At 46.5% G+C, this 20522-nt stretch overlaps 1 protein-coding gene across 3 annotated transcripts in view; it reads left to right on the top strand.

Annotated features, from left to right (window-relative positions):
• MCPH1 (microcephalin 1) overlaps window positions 1-20522 on the top strand; it is a 266528-nt gene that overhangs the window by 11341 nt on the left and 234665 nt on the right. For 2 of the 3 annotated variants that reach the window (XM_064585715.1, XM_045879585.3), the window contains exons 2-3: window positions 5334-5425; window positions 12452-12570. In XM_064585715.1, the coding sequence (XP_064441785.1) occupies window positions 5334-5425; window positions 12452-12570 (211 nt within the window). Of the gene's footprint in view, window positions 1-4890; window positions 5120-5333; window positions 5426-12451; window positions 12571-20522 lie in introns of those variants that run through there. The other variant, XM_064585716.1, reaches the window with a different exon arrangement.

Below are 20522 nucleotides of genomic sequence, written 5' to 3'. Positions count from 1 at the left end.
GTCCCTGTGGGGCGTGGGAGGCTGTCCCGAGTCCGGTCCAGTCCCTGTCCCTGTGGGGTGTGGGGGGCTGTCCCCGAGTCCGGTCCAGTTCCTGTCGGGTGTGGGGGGCTGTCCCCGAGTCCGGTCCAGTCCCAGTCCCTGTGGGGCGTGGGAGGCTGTCCCCGAGTCCGGTCCAGTCCCTGTCCCTGTGGGGCGTGGGGGGCTGTCCCCGAGTCCGGTCCAGTCCCTGTCCCTGTGGGGCGTGGGGGGCTGTCCCCGAGTCCGGTCCAGTCCCTGTCCCTGTGGGGTGTGGGGGGCTGTCACCGCCCCTGTGGGGTGTGGGGGGCTGTCCCCGAGTCCGGTCCAGTCCCTGTCCCTGTGGGGCGTGGGGGGCTGTCCCCGAGTCCGGTCCAGTCCCTGTCCCTGTGGGGCGTGGGGGGCTGTCCCCGAGTCCGGTCCAGTCCCTGTCCCTGTGGGGTGTGGGGGGCTGTCACCGCCCCTGTGGGGTGTGGGGGGCTGTCCCCGAGTCTGGTCCAGTCCCTGTCCCTGTGGGGCGTGGGGGGCTGTCCCCGAGTCCGGTCCAGTCCCTGTCCCTGTGGGGCGTGGGGGGCTGTCCCCGAGTCCGGTCCAGTCCCTGTCCCTGTGGGGCGTGGGGGGCTGTCCCCGAGCCCGGTCCAGTCCCTGTCCCTGTGGGGCGTGGGGGGCTGTCACCGCCCCTGTGGGGTGTGGGGGGCTGTCCCCGAGTCCGGTCCAGTCCCAGTCCCTGTGGGGTGTGGGGGGCTGTCCCCGAGTCCGGTCCAGTTCCTGTCGGGTGTGGGGGGCTGTCCCCGAGTCCGGTCCAGTCCCTGTCCCTGTGGGGTGTGGGGGGCTGTCCCCGAGTCCGGTCCAGTCCCTGTCCCTGTGGGGTGTGGGGGGCTGTCCCCGAGTCCGGTCCAGTCCCTGTCCCTGTGGGGTGTGGGGGGCTGTCCCCGAGTCCGGTCCAGTCCCTGTCCCTGTGGGGTGTGGGGGGCTGTCCCCGAGTCCGGTCCACTCCCTGTCCCTGTGGGGTGTGGGGGGCTGTCCCCGAGTCCGGTCCAGTCCCTGTCCCTGTGGGGTGTGGGGGGCTGTCCCCGAGTCCGGTCCAGTCTCTGTCCCTGTGGGGTGTGGGGGCTGTCCCCGAGTCCGGTCCAGTCCCTGTCCCTGTGGGGTGTGGGGGGCTGTCCCCGAGTCCGGTCCAGTCCCTGTCCCTGTGGGGTGTGGGGGGCTGTCACCGCCCCTGTGGGGTGTGGGGGGCTGTCCCCGAGTCCGGTCCAGTCCCTGTCCCTGTGGAGTGTGGGGGGCTGTTCCCGAGTCCGGTCCAGTCCCTGTCCCTGTGGGGTGTGGGGGGCTGTCCCCGAATCCGGTCCAGTCCCTGTCCCTGTGGAGTGTGGGGGGCTGTCCCCGAGTCCGGTCCAGTCCCTGTCCCTGTGGGGTGGGGGGGGCTGTCCCCGAGTCCGGTCCAGTCCCTGTCCCTGTGGGGTGTGGGGGGCTGTCCCCGAATCCGGTCCCGTCCCTGTCCCTGTGGGGTGTGGGGGGCTGTCCCCGAGTCCGGTCCAGTCCCTGTCCCTGTGGGGTGTGGGGGGCTGTCCCCGAGTCCGGTCCAGTTCCTGTCAGGTGTGGGGGGCTGTCCCCGAGTCCGGTCCAGTCCCTGTCCCTGTGGGGTGTGGGGGGCTGTCCCCGAGTCCGGTCCAGTTCCTGTCGGGTGTGGGGGGCTGTCCCCGAGTCCCGTCCAGTCCCTGTCCCTGTGGGGTGTGGGGGGCTGTCCCCGAGTCCGGTCCAGTCCCTGTCCCTGTGGGGTGTGGGGGGCTGTCCCCGAGTCCGGTCCAGTCCCAGTCCCTGTGGGGTGTGGGGGGCTGTCCCCGAGTCCGGTCCAGTCCCAGTCCCTGTGGGGTGTGGGGGGCTGTCCCCGAGTCCGGTCCAGTTCCTGTCGGGTGTGGGGGGCTGTCCCCGAGTCCCGTCCAGTCCCTGTCCCTGTGGGGTGTGGGGGGCTGTCCCCGAGTCCGGTCCAGTCCCAGTCCCTGTGGGGTGTGGGGGGCTGTCCCCGAGTCCGGTCCAGTTCCTGTCGGGTGTGGGGGGCTGTCCCCGAGTCCGGTCCAGTCCCTGTCCCTGTGGGGTGTGGGGGGCTGTCACCGCCCCTGTGGGGTGTGGGGGGCTGTCCCCGAGTCCGGTCCAGTCCCTGTCCCTGTGGGGTGTGGGGGGCTGTCACCGCCCCTGTGGGGTGTGGGGGGCTGTCCTCGAGTCCGGTCCAGTCCCTGTCCCTGTGGGGCGTGGGGGGCTGTCCCCGAGTCCGGTCCAGTCCCTGTCCCTGTGGGGCGTGGGGGGCTGTCCCCGAGTCCGGTCCAGTCCCTGTCCCTGTGGGGTGTGGGGGGCTGTCACCGCCCCTGTGGGGTGTGGGGGGCTGTCCCCGAGTCCGGTCCAGTCCCTGTCCCTGTGGGGCGTGGGGGGCTGTCCCCGAGCCCGGTCCAGTCCCTGTCCCTGTGGGGCGTGGGGGGCTGTCCCCGAGTCCGGTCCAGTCCCTGTCCCTGTGGGGTGTGGGGGGCTGTCACCGCCCCTGTGGGGTGTGGGGGGCTGTCCCCGAGCCCGCTCCAGTCCCTGTTCCTGTGGGGCGTGGGGGGCTGTCCCCGAGTCCGGTCCAGTCCCTGTCCCTGTGGGGTGTGGGGGGCTGTTCCCGAGTCCGGTCCAGTCCCTGTCCCTGTGGGGTGTGGGGGGCTGTCCCCGAATCCGGTCCAGTCCCTGTCCCTGTGGAGTGTGGGGGGCTGTCCCCGAGTCCGGTCCAGTCCCTGTCCCTGTGGGGTGGGGGGGGCTGTCCCCGAGTCCGGTCCAGTCCCTGTCCCTGTGGGGTGTGGGGGGCTGTCCCCGAATCCGGTCCCGTCCCTGTCCCTGTGGGGTGTGGGTGGCTGTCCCCGAGTCCGGTCCAGTCCCTGTCCCTGTGGGGTGTGGGGGGCTGTCCCCGAGTCCGGTCCAGTTCCTGTCAGGTGTGGGGGGCTGTCCCCGAGTCCGGTCCAGTCCCTGTCCCTGTGGGGTGTGGGGGGCTGTCCCCGAGTCCGGTCCAGTTCCTGTCGGGTGTGGGGGGCTGTCCCCGAGTCCCGTCCAGTCCCTGTCCCTGTGGGGTGTGGGGGGCTGTCCCCGAGTCCGGTCCAGTCCCTGTCCCTGTGGGGTGTGGGGGGCTGTCCCCGAGTCCAGTCCAGTCCCAGTCCCTGTGGGGTGTGGGGGGCTGTCCCCGAGTCCGGTCCAGTCCAAGTCCCTGTGTGGTGTGGGGGGCTGTCCCCGAGTCCGGTCCAGTTCCTGTCGGGTGTGGGGGGCTGTCCCCGAGTCCGGTCCAGTCCCTGTCCCTGTGGGGTGTGGGGGGCTGTCCCCGAGTCCGGTCCAGTTCCTGTCGGGTGTGGGGGGCTGTCCCCGAGTCCCGTCCAGTCCCTGTCCCTGTGGGGTGTGGGGGGCTGTCCCCGAGTCCGGTCCAGTCCCTGTCCCTGTGGGGTGTGGGGGGCTGTCCCCGAGTCCGGTCCAGTCCCTGTCCCTGTGGGGCGTGGGGGGCTGTCCCCGAGTCCGGTCCAGTCCCTGTCCCTGTGGGGCGTGGGGGGCTGTCCCCGAGTCCGGTCCAGTCCCTGTCCCTGTGGGGCGTGGGGGGCTGTCCCCGAGCCCGGTCCAGTCCCTGTCCCTGTGGGGCGTGGGGGGCTGTCCCCGAGTCCGGTCCAGTCCCTGTCCCTGTGGGGTGTGGGGGGCTGTCACCGCCCCTGTGGGGTGTGGGGGGCTGTCCCCGAGCCCGCTCCAGTCCCTGTTCCTGTGGGGCGTGGGGGGCTGTCCCCGAGTCCGGTCCAGTCCCTGTCCCTGTGGAGTGTGGGGGGCTGTTCCCGAGTCCGGTCCAGTCCCTGTCCCTGTGGAGTGTGGGGGGCTGTCCCCGAGTCCGGTCCAGTCCCTGTCCCTGTGGGGTGGGGGGGGCTGTCCCCGAGTCCGGTCCAGTCCCTGTCCCTGTGGGGTGTGGGGGGCTGTCCCCGAATCCGGTCCCGTCCCTGTCCCTGTGGGGTGTGGGTGGCTGTCCCCGAGTCCGGTCCAGTCCCTGTCCCTGTGGGGTGTGGGGGGCTGTCCCCGAGTCCGGTCCAGTTCCTGTCAGGTGTGGGGGGCTGTCCCCGAGTCCGGTCCAGTCCCTGTCCCTGTGGGGTGTGGGGGGCTGTCCCCGAGTCCGGTCCAGTTCCTGTCGGGTGTGGGGGGCTGTCCCCGAGTCCCGTCCAGTCCCTGTCCCTGTGGGGTGTGGGGGGCTGTCCCCGAGTCCGGTCCAGTCCCTGTCCCTGTGGGGTGTGGGGGTTGTCCCCGAGTCCAGTCCAGTCCCAGTCCCTGTGGGGTGTGGGGGGCTGTCCCCGAGTCCGGTCCAGTCCCAGTCCCTGTGGGGTGTGGGGGGCTGTCCCCGAGTCCGGTCCAGTTCCTGTCGGGTGTGGGGGGCTGTCCCCGAGTCCGGTCCAGTCCCTGTCCCTGTGGGGTGTGGGGGGCTGTCCCCGAGTCCGGTCCAGTCCCTGTCCCTGTGGGGTGTGGGGGGCTGTCCCCGAGTCCGGTCCAGTCCCTGTCCCTGTGGGGTGTGGGGGGCTGTCCCCGAGTCCGGTCCAGTCCCTGTCCCTGTGGGGTGTGGGGGGCTGTCCCCGAGTCCGGTCCAGTCCCTGTCCCTGTGGGGTGTGGGGGGCTGTCCCCGAGTCCGGTCCAGTCCCTGTCCCTGTGGAGTGTGGGGGGCTGTCCCCGAGTCCGGTCCAGTCTCTGTCCCTGTGGGGTGTGGGGGCTGTCCCCGAGTCCGGTCCAGTCCCTGTCCCTGTGGGGTGTGGGGGTTGTCCCCGAGTCCGGTCCAGTCCCTGTCCCTGTGGGGCGTGGGGGGCTGTCACCGCCCCTGTGGGGTGTGGAGGGCCGTCCCGGAGTCCAGTACTGGCACTATCCCTGTGGGGTGTCCCTGTGGGGAGTAGGGGGCTGTCAGGAGTCCAGTACCATCACCGCCTCTGTGGGGTGTCCCTGAGGGTGTGGGGGACTGTCTGTCCCCTGGTACAGGAAGTTGAGTGGCTGTATGGTCCTTTACACAAAACATATTCTTCACTAGAAGAGTCAAGCCTAGTTTAGGAATTTGGGAAGAGCTTCCAGTGTTAAGAAGGTAAGCCTTGGTGTGTGTATGAATAAAGTTGTCCTTTGTTTGGAGTTTTAAGAACCATAATTGCACTAATGCTATTTTGAATAGGCTTTTGATAGAAGCAGCTTTGAATTTACTTTTTAATGTAAATAGAATGAGATAAACATCTATTGAACTTCTTGGGGAGGGATGCTGGAATTTCAGATATATTCCATGCTAATATCTTGTTTATTTTCAGACGTGGTGGCATATGTTGAAGTCTGGTCAGTGAATGGAACAGAAAATTACTCAAAGACATTTACAGACCAACTTGTGGATATGGGGGCAAAGGTAAGAAATGCATTTTACCACTGCTACATATGGCAGTCCTCTCTACCTAATGAGAAATGCTTGTATTTTCTTATTCTGGGAGTTAACTAAGTAGAACAGGAGGGATGAAGGACAAAGAAGAAGGTGGGTAAGCAGTGCGGTGGGGGAGGGGTGAACCATGATGTGAAAAGGTTCAAAACAGTCGGATTCATAGAACAGTTGGTCCTGTGGGTGATGCGAGAAGACTAGCCTAGAGCCATGGATTCTGCCACTGGTTAATTGGATGCAGGATGCTGTTGACCAAAGTGAGAAATACAGGAAAAGGATAAGGTTTTTAAGGGAAACATTGTGATTTTGGGCATATTGAAAATATCTGACAGACATTTGGATATACAGATCTGGAATTTGAGAAAGTCACGGCTATAGATAATATTGTAGGGGGTCAAGACCCTGTGGGTCAGGTGAGACCACTGGTGTGGGAATGACTCAGGCTGTTAGAATGAAAGGGGCTGAAGGTGGAGCCTATTAAGTATTTGGAGGGCAGGTGATGGGAGCAGGGGACCCAGGGACAAAGAGGAAATGCCAGGAGATTCTGGAAAACTAAGTCTGGAAGTCAGAGGAGGGATGCACTTCAAAGACGGAATTTTAAAGCAATGCAGACTCTTCAGACAAGTTGAGACTGGCAGGTGTACTTTAGGTTTGAAAACTCTAAGGTTATTATTGAGTGTAGCACAAGTGAAATGGGTAAAAGGATTGGACATTAGCCCAGGAATGAATGAGATACGTACGAGGAATGGAGATGGTGAAGACAGGCTGCTCTCAGAGGGACTTGAACTGTGAACAAAGTGTATTCATTTGTGCAGCTGTCGGGGACTTGGGGGAGGATGACATAGGCTGGGTGAAGGGAGAAGGTTAATATGGTGAGAAGATCGGTGAAGGCAGGGCCGGAGTTTAGGGTGAGGGGAGAGAGGCCCCCAGGTTGTAAAACAGAAGGAGACATTCAGCCATGGGCAGAGAGGGTGCTCCTAAATCTTGTCTGGCTCTTGCTAGCCCCTACCCTGGTGGACAGAACAGACTGCAGACTAGAGTGGAGAGTGTTGAGCATGTAGGGGTAGGGCGCCCTTGTGAACCTGAGAAGACCCCTTCTTTTCTGATCTGTTGGAAGGTGGGAACCAGAGGGTGTTTCCTTGTTTTGATGCCTGCTACCTTCTTGGGCTAAAAGACAAGGCACAGTGGCTGAGAAAAAGGCCATGGAGTGTGGGAGCTGACAGAGTGGCGTTTAAGACCATCGTATCTTAGTATTAAGAACTTCGATCCCTTGGATCTTTTTGCTTTTCACGTTTTATTGAGCAAATTTTCAAATAGAAAAGTGGAACATAGAGACCCAATAATTGTTAACATCTTAACATACTTGCTTTGTCTTCATCTCTTCTGTACAGTATATTTACATGTGTATGTTTTTTTTTCTAAACTATTTGAAAGGGAGTCACAGATAAAATTTGCCCCTAAATTGGTTCGGTGTGTAACCTCTAAGAACAAGGAATTTCCCTGTATAATAAAAAGGCCATTATCACATCTGAGAAGGTTAACAATGGTTCCTAACGGATTCGACCACTGCAGAAAACTATTTGTATTTCTGCCAGTGAATGAGAGCCTGACTTGTTTGTACTTGGTTTTGTCTTTACTTTCAGCCCTTTGGTGCCTTTCTGGTGGTATATCATCATGGTTTGAAATTGTATTTTCCTGCATGTTTTCATATATTTATTTTGAGGAGCCTGTTCAAGACTCCAGCTCATTATTTCCATTGGATTTTTCCCTCTCTTCTTGATTTGTAAGCATTCCCTCTATTTTTCGGCTGACCCCATTGTTTGCCATATGAATTGCAAGATTTTCTAACTCTGTGACTTGTTTTTTCATCTTTATGGTATCTTTTGATGATAATTGGAATATGGTTTATTTCTTTATGGCGAGCTTTGTGTGTGTTCTGTTTAAAAAAAATAATAAAACTGTGCCTTTACCAAGATTACGAAGATTTCTCCTCTGTTATTTTATGGAAGCTTTATCATTTTGCCTTTCACATCTAGATTTACTGTATATCTGGAATTGATTTTTATATATGGTGTGAAATAGTTTCATTTTCTTTCCCATGTGAATATTCTTTTATCTTAGCACCATTTATTGAAAAGACCATCCTTTAACCAGTCTCTGAAATAATTAATGCCTTTGCTTGTCATTGGTCAGGTAACTGTGTGTTTCATTATCCGCATTATCTGTTCTCATGACAGACCACAGTCATAATTGCTCTTTATAATGAATCTTCGTAAGTCTTGTTGTTTTTCCTTCAAGGTGTCCTGGCTGTTCTTTGCCTTTTGCATTTCCAAATATATTTTAGAATCAGTTTGTCAGCTTTTAAAAATTTTGAATGGGATTGGATTGATAAAAATAGATCCATATGAAGAGAACTGATGTTTTTACAAAATTGAATCTTCCAACCCATAAACTTATATGCCTTTGTTGATTTTGGTTTAATTTCTTTCAGTAATGTTTTACAATTTTCTCTGGTCATTTTTCATGTATTATAGATGGTATTTTTTAAATTCCTTTTTATAACTGTTACTGGTATATAGAAATAATTTTTGCATATCTACTTTGTGTCCAGAAGACTTAGCAAACTCATTTATGGAATATGGCATTTTGGGGACTTAAAAAAGATGTACACAATTGAATATTATGTGCACAGGACAGTTACTCTATTTTCTAATCCTAAGCCTTTCTATTTCTTTTTTTTGGACATACTGCACTGGTGAGGGCCTGTGTTGAATAGAGCACACTTACCAGGCATCTTTGTGTGGTTCCGCCTCTCAAGGGAAAGCTTTTGGCATTTTCACCTAATGCAATTTTTTTGTTTTGTTTTTAAATTGGAATATAGTTGGCATACAATATTGTATTAGTTTCAGGTTTATAAAATAGTGATACCACATTTATGTACATTGTGAAATGATCACCAGGATAAGTCTAGTTCTCATCTGTCACCAAAGTTGTTATAATATCCTTGATTATATTCCCTATGGTGCACTTTTCATCTCTAGGACTTAAAACTGGAAGTTGGTTCCTTTTCTAATTTTCACATATTTTACCCATCGCTCCTGCCCCTCTGGTACCCACCAGTTCTCTATTTATGAGTCCATTTTGTTTTTTAGATTACACATATAAGTGATATCATGTGCCTAATGCATTTTTTTTTTTACCAACTTTCAGATCCTAATTTGCTAAGAGTTTTCTTCATGAATTAACTTTTTAATGTCATCAGTTGTGTTTTCTGCATATAATTGAGATGATCATAAGGTTTTTCTTTTTTACTTTGTTAACAGTGAATATTTAACATTAAACAACTTTGCAGTCCTGGAATAAACTCAGGTGGTGGGAATGCATTATCCTTTTTATGTATTTGTTGATAACAGTTTGCCAATAAGGGGTGATACTGGCTAGTCATTTTCCGTTCCTATAGTGCTGTTATGCGGTTTGGTGCTAAAGATAGGCTGGTTTTGTAATACAAGTTGCAGAATTGTGACTTTTTTTTTTATTCTAAGTTTGTATAGGATTGGTATTATTTCTCTCTTAAATATTTGGTATAATTTGCTGATGAAGCCAACTAGTCCTTGAGTTTTCTTTGTAGATTTTTTAAAAACTTTTTTGTTACAGTTTTTCATCTGTTTGAAAATTATAGGATATGCATGTTTTCTATTCTTATAAGTGCTTTTAGAAAGTTGGTATTTTTGGTTTTTTAAGAAATGTATTCATTTCATCTAAATTTTCAAATTTATTGGATCAAAGCTATTCATAATATCCTGTTTGAATTTTTTAACGTCTTCACAGTCTATGAGATGATCCTTTCATACTGATATTGGTTATTTGTACCTTTTCTCTTATGGTTATTTGTGCCTTTTCTCTTATTTTCCTTATAACATTTACTTGGGTTTTATTGATTTTATTAGTTTTTCCAAAGAACCAACTTTTGGTGTTCTTGATCCTCCTTTTCTTTTTTATTAATTCTGGCCTCTTTTTTATAATCCTCTAACTCAGTCTTTGGTTTTAATTAGCTGTTCTTTTTCCCGCTTTTCAAGTTGAGCGCATTGACATTTAACCCTCTTACTTTTTGTACGTGCATTTGTTTTGACTTTGTTAAATTCATATTTGTTAAGTGGAACACAGGGTGCTGAATGGTGAACAGCAGTTAAACAACAGACTATAGAGAAATTGAAACAGAAGTTTATTACAGGTTTTGGAGGAGATGCATGATGCCACACGGGGAGGTCAGGGCAGAGTACAGCCAGAGCGAATGAGAGGACCTGAGGCATATGTCTTTATTAGGGTCCATGGTGGAATGCTTTCAGTTTCCTAGTCTAGGGCTGGATTAATCAATTCAAACCAAAGAATGAGGTTTTGGTAGCTCCAGAACCTTATCTAAGGGGCACACAATGGGAAGGACCTTGAAGGCAGAGGAGATGGTTGCTCAAAGGGCCATTGGGGAACTGACATTTGCGTGTGACTCTGGGGGCTTTTATCTAGGGTATGTGTTTGTATGAGGAGTTGGTGTTGGTTTAAGACTCCTGCAGGTTGCTTGGCCAAAAAAATGGATGCCAAGACAGCAGTACTTAGCTGGAGTAGCTTAGCTAAACTCTGACAGCATTTTAGGTTATACAGTTCTCCTTAAACTGGGCTTTAACTGTATTCCCCAAGGCTTTGTTGGGTAGATTGCAATATCTAGGTCTACTTTTACTTTTTATTTTATCTAGTGGTTTATGTTCTTGTCTCATCTGTAGATTAGCTTGATGTTTTGTTGTTTTTTTTTTCTAGTTGAGTATTGTGTGTATTTAAAATTGTTTGGAATTAATTTGAGGCCTAGAATTGTATTCTCTTTCTTCAGAAGAGATTCACATTTGCTTCAGTCATGTTTTTAGTGCTCATAATCCAGGATTATCTTAATCCAGTTGCGGGATTGAAGATGATTTAAAACTGGACTGCAGACCTGTGAGGGCCACTTATGACTATGGTTTACTCTTACTCCTAGATCTGCCCTTCGGGTGCCCATACAAGATATGAGGGTTTTGCCAGACTCCCTTCTCCCATTCTGAGGCTGGCAGTCCAATTTTTGCCCCTCTTGTCCTCAGAGGCATTTAGAAGTGCTACCCATTGTTTGCTAAATTTGACAAAAGCCCTAGGGAAAAAATGACCCTGAATGCTAGATTCCTCTGTCTGGTTGTGTCAGTCTGTACCTAGAGTCTTGGCTCAGTAATAACCCCTCACTACCTCAGTAGTTCTCCAGGGTCTTCTGGTAGGTTGGTAGGTAGGTAGATAGACAAAAAGATATATATGTATATTTTATCAAAGCAATACATACATGTTGCTTAAAAGGGCAAATGTGCAGTGCCATGAGGTTCATAATACAAACAAGGAGAAACCAGCAATCCTTTGTTCTACATTTCTCACTCTATTTTTCTAAGTCAGCCTTTTTCAGATTTGTTTTACCTGTTTCTTTTGGTGTTTACCTTTTTATTGCCGAACAGTGTACATATTATTACTTTGATAAAATTAAGTATTGTTATAAGAATGATGTATTGGACCATTTCCATTCCTGGAAAGATTACATATAAAAGGTAAAGTTTTTGACACCATGAGTTTGAACATGCCTTTATTATACCTTTCTTTACCTTTGATTGATATTTTAGCTGATTGTAAAATGCCAAGTGTATATTATTTTTCCCTGAAGGAACTTCTGCATTGTTTTCTGACTTCCAGATTGCTGATGACATTGTCGTGTCTCACTGTTGAGTGTGATTTATCCCCACCTTCACTTCCTTACTCTCTTTTAATGTCAAATCTTTCTCTACTCCAGCTCTACTGAAATTTCAGGATGATATACTTAATGTGGTTCTGTTTTCATTTTCATGCCGGGCCCTTGGGGGGGGTCCTTTTTTTTTTTTTTTTTTAAGATTTTATTTATTTATTTGACAGAGAGAGACACAGCGAGAGCGGGAACACAAGCAGGGAGAGTGGGAGAGGGAGAAGCAGGCTTCCTGCCGAGCAGGGAGCCCGATGTGGGACTCGATCCCAGGACCCTGGGATCATGACCTGAGCCGAAGGCAGACGCTTAAGGACTGAGCCACCCAGGCGCCCTGGGGGGGTCCTTTTGATCTAGAGCACATGCTCTTTAATTTGAGAAATTTTTCTTGAACTATTTCTTTTCCATTTTCTCTATTCCTGTATTTCTTCAACTATTATTACTTAGCTCTTGGTTCCCCTGGTCTTAGCTGATGTTCATATCTTATATCTCCTATTGCATCCATCTCCTTGTCTTTCTGTTGTCTTGTCCTATGGGGAGAATTTCTCAACTTTATTATTGTTCAGCATTTCTATAGACTTTTTTTTTTACTTATGTCATCATATTTTTAATTTCCAAGAGCTCTTTAGTTCTCTGATCCTTTAAAAAAAAAACAAAAAACCTCCCCATCTTAGATATCTTTCATGAACACAGTGTCTTCTGAAGATTTAAATGAATGTTATTTTCTTCCAAATACATTAAATGTTTTTAATTTTAATTACATAAGTATTCCCTGTATTGTCTGTTTCCTGTGAATTTTATTTTATGTCTGATGTAGAAGGTTGTCTTAAATGTCCTTAATTAATTGACTTAGCTCCCATTCTCTCCTCTACTAAAAATGCATTGCTGGCTCCTGTCCACATTCCCTCTCCTTTTTATCCTTGTAGAGCTCTAACTCTGTACGTCACATTTTTTGAGAGGGAGCAGAGATAAACACGTGTATAACATACCATCCTAACTGGAGCAGATAGGTTTTCTAAGTGGCATTATCCATTTGTTAGCGTAGTTCTCTGTGACAGATTATGAGAAATGGACTTGCTGGGGTAAGGGTTTTAGATGTTTTCCTTTTGTCAAATACTGAATAAAGTATCCTTTTTGATCAATTTTACTTATGAAATTGTTCAGAAATGGTAATTTACATTTTGTTTTCTGCCTTTTGTCTGCAGGTTTCAAAAACTTTTAATAAACAAGTGACTCATGTTGTGTTCAAGGATGGATACCAGAGCACTTGGGACAAAGCACAGAAGAGAGGTGTGAAGCTCGTTTCAGTGCTCTGGGTCGAAAAGTAAGTGGTTTCTTTTTTTTTTTTTCTTTAAGTATCTAGTATTGGTTGAGTGTGGAGATATTTCTCATACATCACAGACCAGATAAAATGTGATTTTGTCTTTTCTCTACCTCTTATTTGGGCAAGTCATTTAATCCTCAGGCCTTGGTTTTAGCAGCTGAAGAAGGACCTGGTATAATCCTTAACCCTGCCTAGAGGGAAGATGACCGCACAGGCCCTGAGACATGTATGCTTGGTGTATTCCGGAAAGCACAAGGAGGTGAATGTGATGAAGCAGATAACATCTGCTTGGCTGCCACAGCTAAAGTACCGCAGGCAAGGTGGCTTAAACAACAGACATTAATTTCTCCCAGTTCTGGAGGCCAGAAGTCCGCCATCAAAGTGTTGGCAGGGTTTGTTCTTCTGAGGCCTGTCTCCTTGGCTGACAGATGGCTGTCCTTTCCGGGCCTTCACCTGGTCTCTGTGTGTGTTGGTGTCCTAATCTCTTATTGTACGGACACCAGTTGTATTGGCTGAGGGCCCACCCTAATGGCCTCATTTAACCTTAATTATCTCTTTCAAGGCCAGATTGCCAAATATAGTTGACACTCGAAAAAAAAAAGGATTTGAATTGTGGAGGTCCACTTATATATGGATTGTTTTTCAATAAGAACATTGGAAAATTTTTTGGAGATTTGTGACAATTTGAAAAAACTTACAGGTAAACTGCGCAAGCTTGAAATACTGAAAAATTTAAGAAGAAATAATTTTAAGAATAAGGTATATAATACATAAAACATTACAAAATATGTGTTAATTGCTTGTTATCTGAAAGGCTTCTCTGGTCAGCAGTAGGCTATTAGTCGTTAAGTTTTGGGGGAGTCAAAAGTTACATGTGGATTTTTGATTGCACTATGTGGGGGCTCCCCTAGAGCCCACGTTGTTCAAGAGTGAACTCTACAGTCACATTCCTACTTGGGATTAAAACTTCATGTGAATATTGTGGGGGACATAATTGAGCCCATAACTCGTGTGGTCAAGGGGAAACGTTGGAGGAGATTGAGGCCAGAGACGGGTGGCGGGGAATCAGGTGACGTGGGGCTTTGTGGAGTGTGATTCAGAAGAGATGTATGTGGGAAAAGGGGCAAAGGAAGAGGCAGGAGAGTGGTTGGAGGCTGCTGAATGATCCAGCCTGGAGATGTTGCTTGCACTAGGGTGGTAATAACGTGGTCATGAAGAATGGTCAGATTCAGGATGTATTTTTGAAGGTAGTGCCAGACTAGATCTCCTGAAGATTTGGATATGAGTTTGTAGAGAAGGGGAAAAATCAAGAATGACTGTGAAGTGTGGGCCTGAGGAACCAGAAAGATGGGTTTGCCGTTTTCCAAGATTGGGAAGGCTTCAGAAGGACCAGGTTTGGAAGGGAGATCATGAGTTCCGTTTGGATGTGCTGAATTTGGGGTATTTATTAAGCACCCATGTGGAGGTGTCAGGTAGGCAGTTGGATATATGAGTGATGAGCTCCTTGGAGAGATTGAAGATAAACATGTGGGAGTCTTCCTTATACAGATGTTATTTTAAGCTGTAAATCTGGATGTGACCTCTTGGTAAGTATAGATAGGGAAAGGAGGTGGTTCCAAGGTTGAGCACTCTAGTGTTGGGTGTTGAGGGGGAAACCAGTGAGGATGGGATTCTAGAAATCAGGTGAAGAAAGCCTTCAAGGAGGGGATAATGATCAGCTGTGGCAAACAGGTTGAATAAAGGTAGGTCTAAGAGGTTACCACTGGAATTAGCAAGGTGGTGTCTCTAGGATCTCCTTCTGGTCTTGCTCCTGCCCTGTTCCCTAGTTCCCTAGTTCTGGTCTTGCTCCTGCCTGTTCCCTGTTCCTAATCCCTAAAACTAGCAGTTTTAGCAGATTAGTGGGAGCAAGACTTGTTCAAGTAGAAGTTGGGAAATAGTGCATGGAGACTACTCCAGTGGGGAACAGAGAGCTGGGACAGTACCTGGAGGGGGGTGTGGAGTGGAAAAGGTTGTTTAAGATGGGAGAAATGACAGCATCTCTGTATGCTGACAGAACTGATCCAGTAGAGGGAAATTTTGCTAATGGAGGGGCAAGAGGAAACATTAACTCATGCTAGTGGGTTATTAAGGGGGATGAGGGAATAGACTCTTAACACACAAGCCGATGGGTTATATAGGTTATATAGGTTATATATAGGTTAATCTTATGTATCCTATAGTTTATATAGGATGGGTTATATGGGATCAAGGATAGGAGGGAATGCAGAGTATACGGGACAGTTGCTGCTAAGTGAGTAGATGTGGCTTCAGGTCTAAGGGAAATTATTTCCTGATGCCGCTTTCTCAGTGAGAGGAAACGAGGTTGTGACCTGAGAATGAGAGGCTTTGGAGGTTTGAAGAGAACACAAACACATGAAATAATTGTCTAGAAACTTGAGAGAGTGGGTGGATCAGAGTGGGACTAACGGTTCACTTGAGGATGGTGATAAGTTGAACATGAGGCCCCGAGTAACAGGACAATGGCTTATCCAGCAACCCACAAGCAAGAAGGAGGCGGAGTGTTGGATTTAACCAGGATTGGATTTTGCCAGGCAACCACCATAAAGGCGGTTGGAGGGATATGGGAGGCAGGGATAATGATGGACTGTGGACTCCAAGCTTGACTGGGGATGGGGGGTTGTGAAGGGAGCAAAGGATGGAAGAAGTGTTGTTTGATGAACAGATCATAAATCTTAGTTGGGTTGAGGAATTGTTGGGGATGTACAAGAGGTTGTGTTTGGGAGGACAGGGGGATATGGTTGGAGAGTGTGATGCTTGAAATGTAGATCATGGAGAGTATGCTGAGAAAATGGAATCCGTGGTAGCTACTCTTCACAGGACCCCTGTCCTTCCAGTTAACCTGGAAGTAGTTCTTGGTTTGAAAGTAACAAGTACATACGAGGTGCTCCAGAGAAACTAGAACAAATATGACAGACACAGCACCTCAAAGAATTTATAACTTAGTGGAGGGGGCAAGTAAAATGCCATGGTGGAATGGTCAGGACCATAGTGACCACAACTCCAGGAGCCTCCTATATTGTGCAACATTGCCGTGGAGAAAGTTACTTTAAAAAGTCAGAGTTCCTCACATAGGGTTGAATGGCCATGCCTTGTTATTAAGTGTTTTTTTTTTTTATTTTTTATTTTTTTATTTTTTTTTATTTTTTATTTTTATTTATTTTTTTTTTTAAAGATTTTATTTATTTATTCATGACAGACAGAGAGAGAGAGAGAGGCAGAGGGAGAAGCAGGCTCCCAAGGAGCAGGGAGCCCGATGCGGGACTCGATCCCAGGACCCTGGGATCACGACCTGAGCCGAAGGCAGATGCTTAACCAACTGAGCCACCCAGGCGCCCGTGTTTTTTTTTTTAAATTAATGGACTTTATTCTTTTAAAGATTTATTATTTATTTATTTATTTGAGAGCAAGAGAGTGAGAGCGAGCTTGGGTATGCACTAACAGGGAGGGAGAGGGAAAGAGAATCCTCAAGCACACTCCTCACTGAGCTCAGAGCCCAATGCGGAGCTCCATCTCATGACTCTGAGATCATGACCTGAGCCAAAACCAAGAGATGCTCATCTGACTGAGCCACCCAGGCGCCCTGGACTTTCTTCTTTTAGAGCAGTTTCATACATCATTATCAGGGTCTATGCCTCTATATTGCTTTGCTGCTTTCGTATGAATTTACTCTAGGTTTCTAAAACATACCATTCTCCAGAGGTATTTATCATATGTGTCTTTAGCTCAAGACAGTCCTGAAGTGGCCACTGTCAGATTATAGATAAGGGAACAGGGCAGGAGCAAGACCAGAAGGAGTTCTAATTATTATAAGATAGAAATGGGTGTGTTTTCCATAAGAATGTAGAAAGAGATTTAAACCTTTGATTACTATGTATGGATGTATATAGTATGTTATGATTTTAAGTTTTAAGTAAATTAAGAAAAAATAGTGTCTCATTTATCCATGTTTACTATTTCTGTTACTCTTAATTCTTAAAGATCTGAGTTTTCTCTGGTGTTTCCTTTCAAAGTGAATAATACATTTAGATTTCTTCTTTTGTTATTTTTTTAAAATTAAGATAATATTCACATATCATAAAACCCAGCCTTTTAGAGTACATTTCAGTAGATTTTAATCTGTTCGTAGAGATTTGTAACCATCACTACTATCTAATTTAATATTTTCATCACTCCAAAAAGAAGTCCTGGGGGCGCCTGGGTGGCTCAGTTGGTTAAAGCCACTGCCTTCGGCTCAGGTCATGATCCTGGAGTCCCGGGATTGAGTCCCGCATCGGGCTGCCTGCTAGGCGGGGAGCCTGCTTCTCCCTCTGCCTCTGCCTCTCTCTCTCTCTCTCTCTGACTCTCATGAATAAATAAATAAAACATTAAAAAAAAAAATCATAAGGAAAAGAAAATAAGGTGACAGTTCTGTACTCTAGAAATACTGAGTGTCAGTGTACCCATGCAGTTCAAACCCGTGTTGTTCAAGGCTCAGCTGTATACGTGTAAGGGTGGAATTGCTGTCATATGGAAACTGTATGTTTTAGCTTTTAAAGAAAATGCCAGACCGTTTTCAAATTGGCTGCACCATTTTACATCTCCCAGTAGCAGTGTTTGAGGATTATTATTCCTCCTTACGATTATAGCCATCATACTGAATGTGTAGTGGTATCGTACTATAGTTTTGTGTTTACCTAATTAATGATGTTGAGCAGCTTTTCATGGTTTTACTGGCTGTTTGTCTCTTTTTTTTGAGAAATGTCTATTCAAGTACTTTGCCCAGTTTAAAATAGTGGGTTATTTTTCTTTTTATTGTTGAGTTGTAAGAATTCTTCATATATTCTAGATATAAGATTCTTACATATTATTTGGAAACATTTTCTCCATTTCTGTGAATTGTCTTTTCACTTTTTTTGGTAGTATCCTTTGAAGCACAAACGTTTTTAATTTGGATGAAGTCCAGTGTATTTATTTTTTCTTTTGTTGCTTGTGCTTTAAATGTCACATCCAAGAAATCATTGCCTAATCCCAGGGTGTGAAGATTTACACCTTTGCTTTCTTCTAAGAGCTAAATAGTTTTATTTTTACATTTAAATCTGTGGGGTTTTTTTGTTGTTGTTTTTTTGTTTTTAGTTAATTTTTGTACATGGCGTGATGAGGTAGGGTTTCACAGTCACTCTTTTGCATGTGATTATCCAGGTGTCCCAGCACCATTTTTGGAGGGACTGTTCTTTCCCCATTAAATTGTTTTAGTACTCTTGTTGAAAATCAGTTGACCATAGACACATGGGTTTATTTCTGGATTCTCAGTTCTATTTCACTGACCTGTAGGTTTATTGTTACGCCAGTGCTGCACAGGCTTGATCACTGTAGCTTTGTAATTAATTTTTTTCTTAAGGATTTATTTATTTATTTTAGAGAGAGCACCCGTGCGTGTGGCAGGGAGGGGAGGGGCAGAGGGAGAAGGAGAGCCCCAGGCAAACTAGCGCTGAGTAGGGAGTCCAGCGTGGGGCTCAGTCTCATGACCCTGAGATCATGACCTGAGCCGAAACCAAGAGTCAGACACTTAACCAACTGAGCCACACAGGTGCTCTGTAGTTCAGTTTTAAAATTGACAAGTGTGAGTCCTCCAATTTTGTTATTCTTTTTCAAGATTGTTTGACTAATCTGGCTCCCTTCCATTTCTATATGAATTTTAGGATTAGCTTGTCAGTTTCTTAAAAAAAAAAAAAGCTGAGATTTGAGACAGATTGTGTTGAGTGTATAATTAAGGAAGTGTTATCATAACAATATTTAATATTCCAATCCATGACCATTGATTGGATGGGTTTTAATTTTTTTAGGTCTTTAATTTCTTTCAGTGATATTTGGTAGTTTTCAGTGTACAAGTCTTATATCTGTTAGGTTAAATTTATTCCTAATTTTTTTGGTTTTTTGATGCTATTATAAATGGAATTGTTTTCTTAATTTCATTTTTAGATTGTTCAGTTGTTAACGTATAGAAATACAACTGATTTTTCTATATTGATCTTATATCCTGCAAGTTTGTTGTACTTGTTTATTAGCTCTACGTGTTTTTGTGATTTCTGTAGGATTTTTCTATATACAATGTTGGGTAATCTGTATATATAGTTGTACTCTTCCTTTCTAGTCTGAATGCCTTTTATTTCTTTTTCTTGCCTAATTGTCCTGACTACAACCTGCAGCACAGTGTTGAATAGAGAGGTAAGAATTGAGGTCCTTGTCTTTTTCATAATCTTAGGAGATAAGCTTTCTGTATTTCACTATTAAGTATGATGTTAGCTGTGGATTTAGCTGTAGATGCCCTTTATTGGGTTGAGGAAAGTTTCCTTCCTTTCCTAGTTTTTTATTTGTTTGGGTTTGTTTGTTTTTATCATTGAAAGATGTTAGATTTTGTCAAGTGCTTTTTCTGCATCTATTGAGATATTCATTTGTTTTTTGTCTTTTATTCTATTAATGTCTTGTATTAGATTGATGGGTTTCATTATAGTGAACCAAACTTGCATTCCTGGGATAAATCTTGCTTGGTCATGCTGTATACTTTTTTTTTTCCCCCTAAATTACTGGGTCAGTTTGCTAGTACCCTGTTTTCATTTTTTATTTTTATTTTTGTATTTGTATTCATAGGGGATATTAGTCCATAGTTTCCTTGTGATAACTTTTTCTGTTTTTGGCATCAGGGCAATACTGGCATCATAGAATGAGTTGGGATCTTGCATGTTCTTCTGTTTTTTTGTTTTGTTTTGTTTTAGAGAGAGCACTTGGGTGTGCTTGTTCTCAAGTGGGAGGAAGGGGCTGAGGGAGAGGGAGAAAGAGAATCTTTTAAAGTATTTTTATTAACATATAAGGTATTATTTGTTTCAGGGGTACAGGTCTGTGATTCATCAGTCTTACACACTTCACAGCGCTCACCATAGCACATACCCTCCCACTGTCCATCACCCAGCCACCCCATCCCTCCCACCCCCACCACTCCAGCAACCCTCAGTTTGTTTCCTGAGATTAAGAGTGTCTTATGGTGAGAAAGAGAATCTTAAGTAGGCTCCACGCTCAGTGCGGAGCCTCATGTGGGGCTTTATCTCAGGACCCTGAGATCATGATCTGAGCCGAAACCAAGAGTTGGACACTTAAACAATTGAGCCACCTGGGCTCCCCTATTCTTCTGTTTTTTGAAGAGTTTCTAAGGATGGGTGTTAATTCTTCAAGCATTTTGTAGAATTCACCAGGAAGCCATCTGGGCTTGGGCTTGCTTTTGTGGAAAGGTTTTGATTACTAACTCAGTCTCTTGCTATAGGTTTTTTCAATTTTATACTTTTTCTTGAGTCAGCTTGAGTAGTTTCTGACTTTCTAGGGCTTGTTCATTTCACCTAGGTTATCTAATTTGTTGGTATACACTTGTTTCCAGTATTTTTGTGAATAATCCTTTTTATTTTTATAAGGTCAGTAGTAATAGTAATTCATTTCTGATTTTAGTAATTTCTTTTTGTCTTATCAGTCTAACTAAAAAGATTTGTTCAAAAGATCTTTTCAAGAAACCTACTTTTGGTCTTGTTGATTTTTCTCTGTTTTTTTTCTACTCTTTATTTTATTTTCACTCTATACTCTTCATGATTTCCTTCTGCTTGCTTTGGGTTTAGTTTGCTCTTTCTCTGATTTCCTTAGGTGGAAGTTTATATTCTTGATTTGAAAATTTTCTATTTTTTAATATAAGGGTTCACAGTGATAAATTTACTTCTAAGTAGTGCTTTAGCTGCATCTCATAAAATGTATGTTGTGTTTTTGTTTTCATTTATTTCAAAGTATTTTCTATTTTCTCTTGTGATTTTTTTTTTTTGACCCATTAGTTATTTAGGAGGTTCTTATTTGAATTCTGCGTATTTGTGAGTTTTCCA

This window comes from Mirounga angustirostris, unplaced genomic scaffold, assembly GCF_029215605.1.
Source record: "Mirounga angustirostris isolate CCGP_5_RB_7025 unplaced genomic scaffold, mMirAng1.0.hap1 SCAF_2, whole genome shotgun sequence".
NCBI classification, from domain to species: domain Eukaryota; kingdom Metazoa; phylum Chordata; class Mammalia; order Carnivora; family Phocidae; genus Mirounga; species Mirounga angustirostris.
Note: the sequence above shows the minus strand (reverse complement) of the source record. Positions and strands in the feature narration are given on the sequence as shown.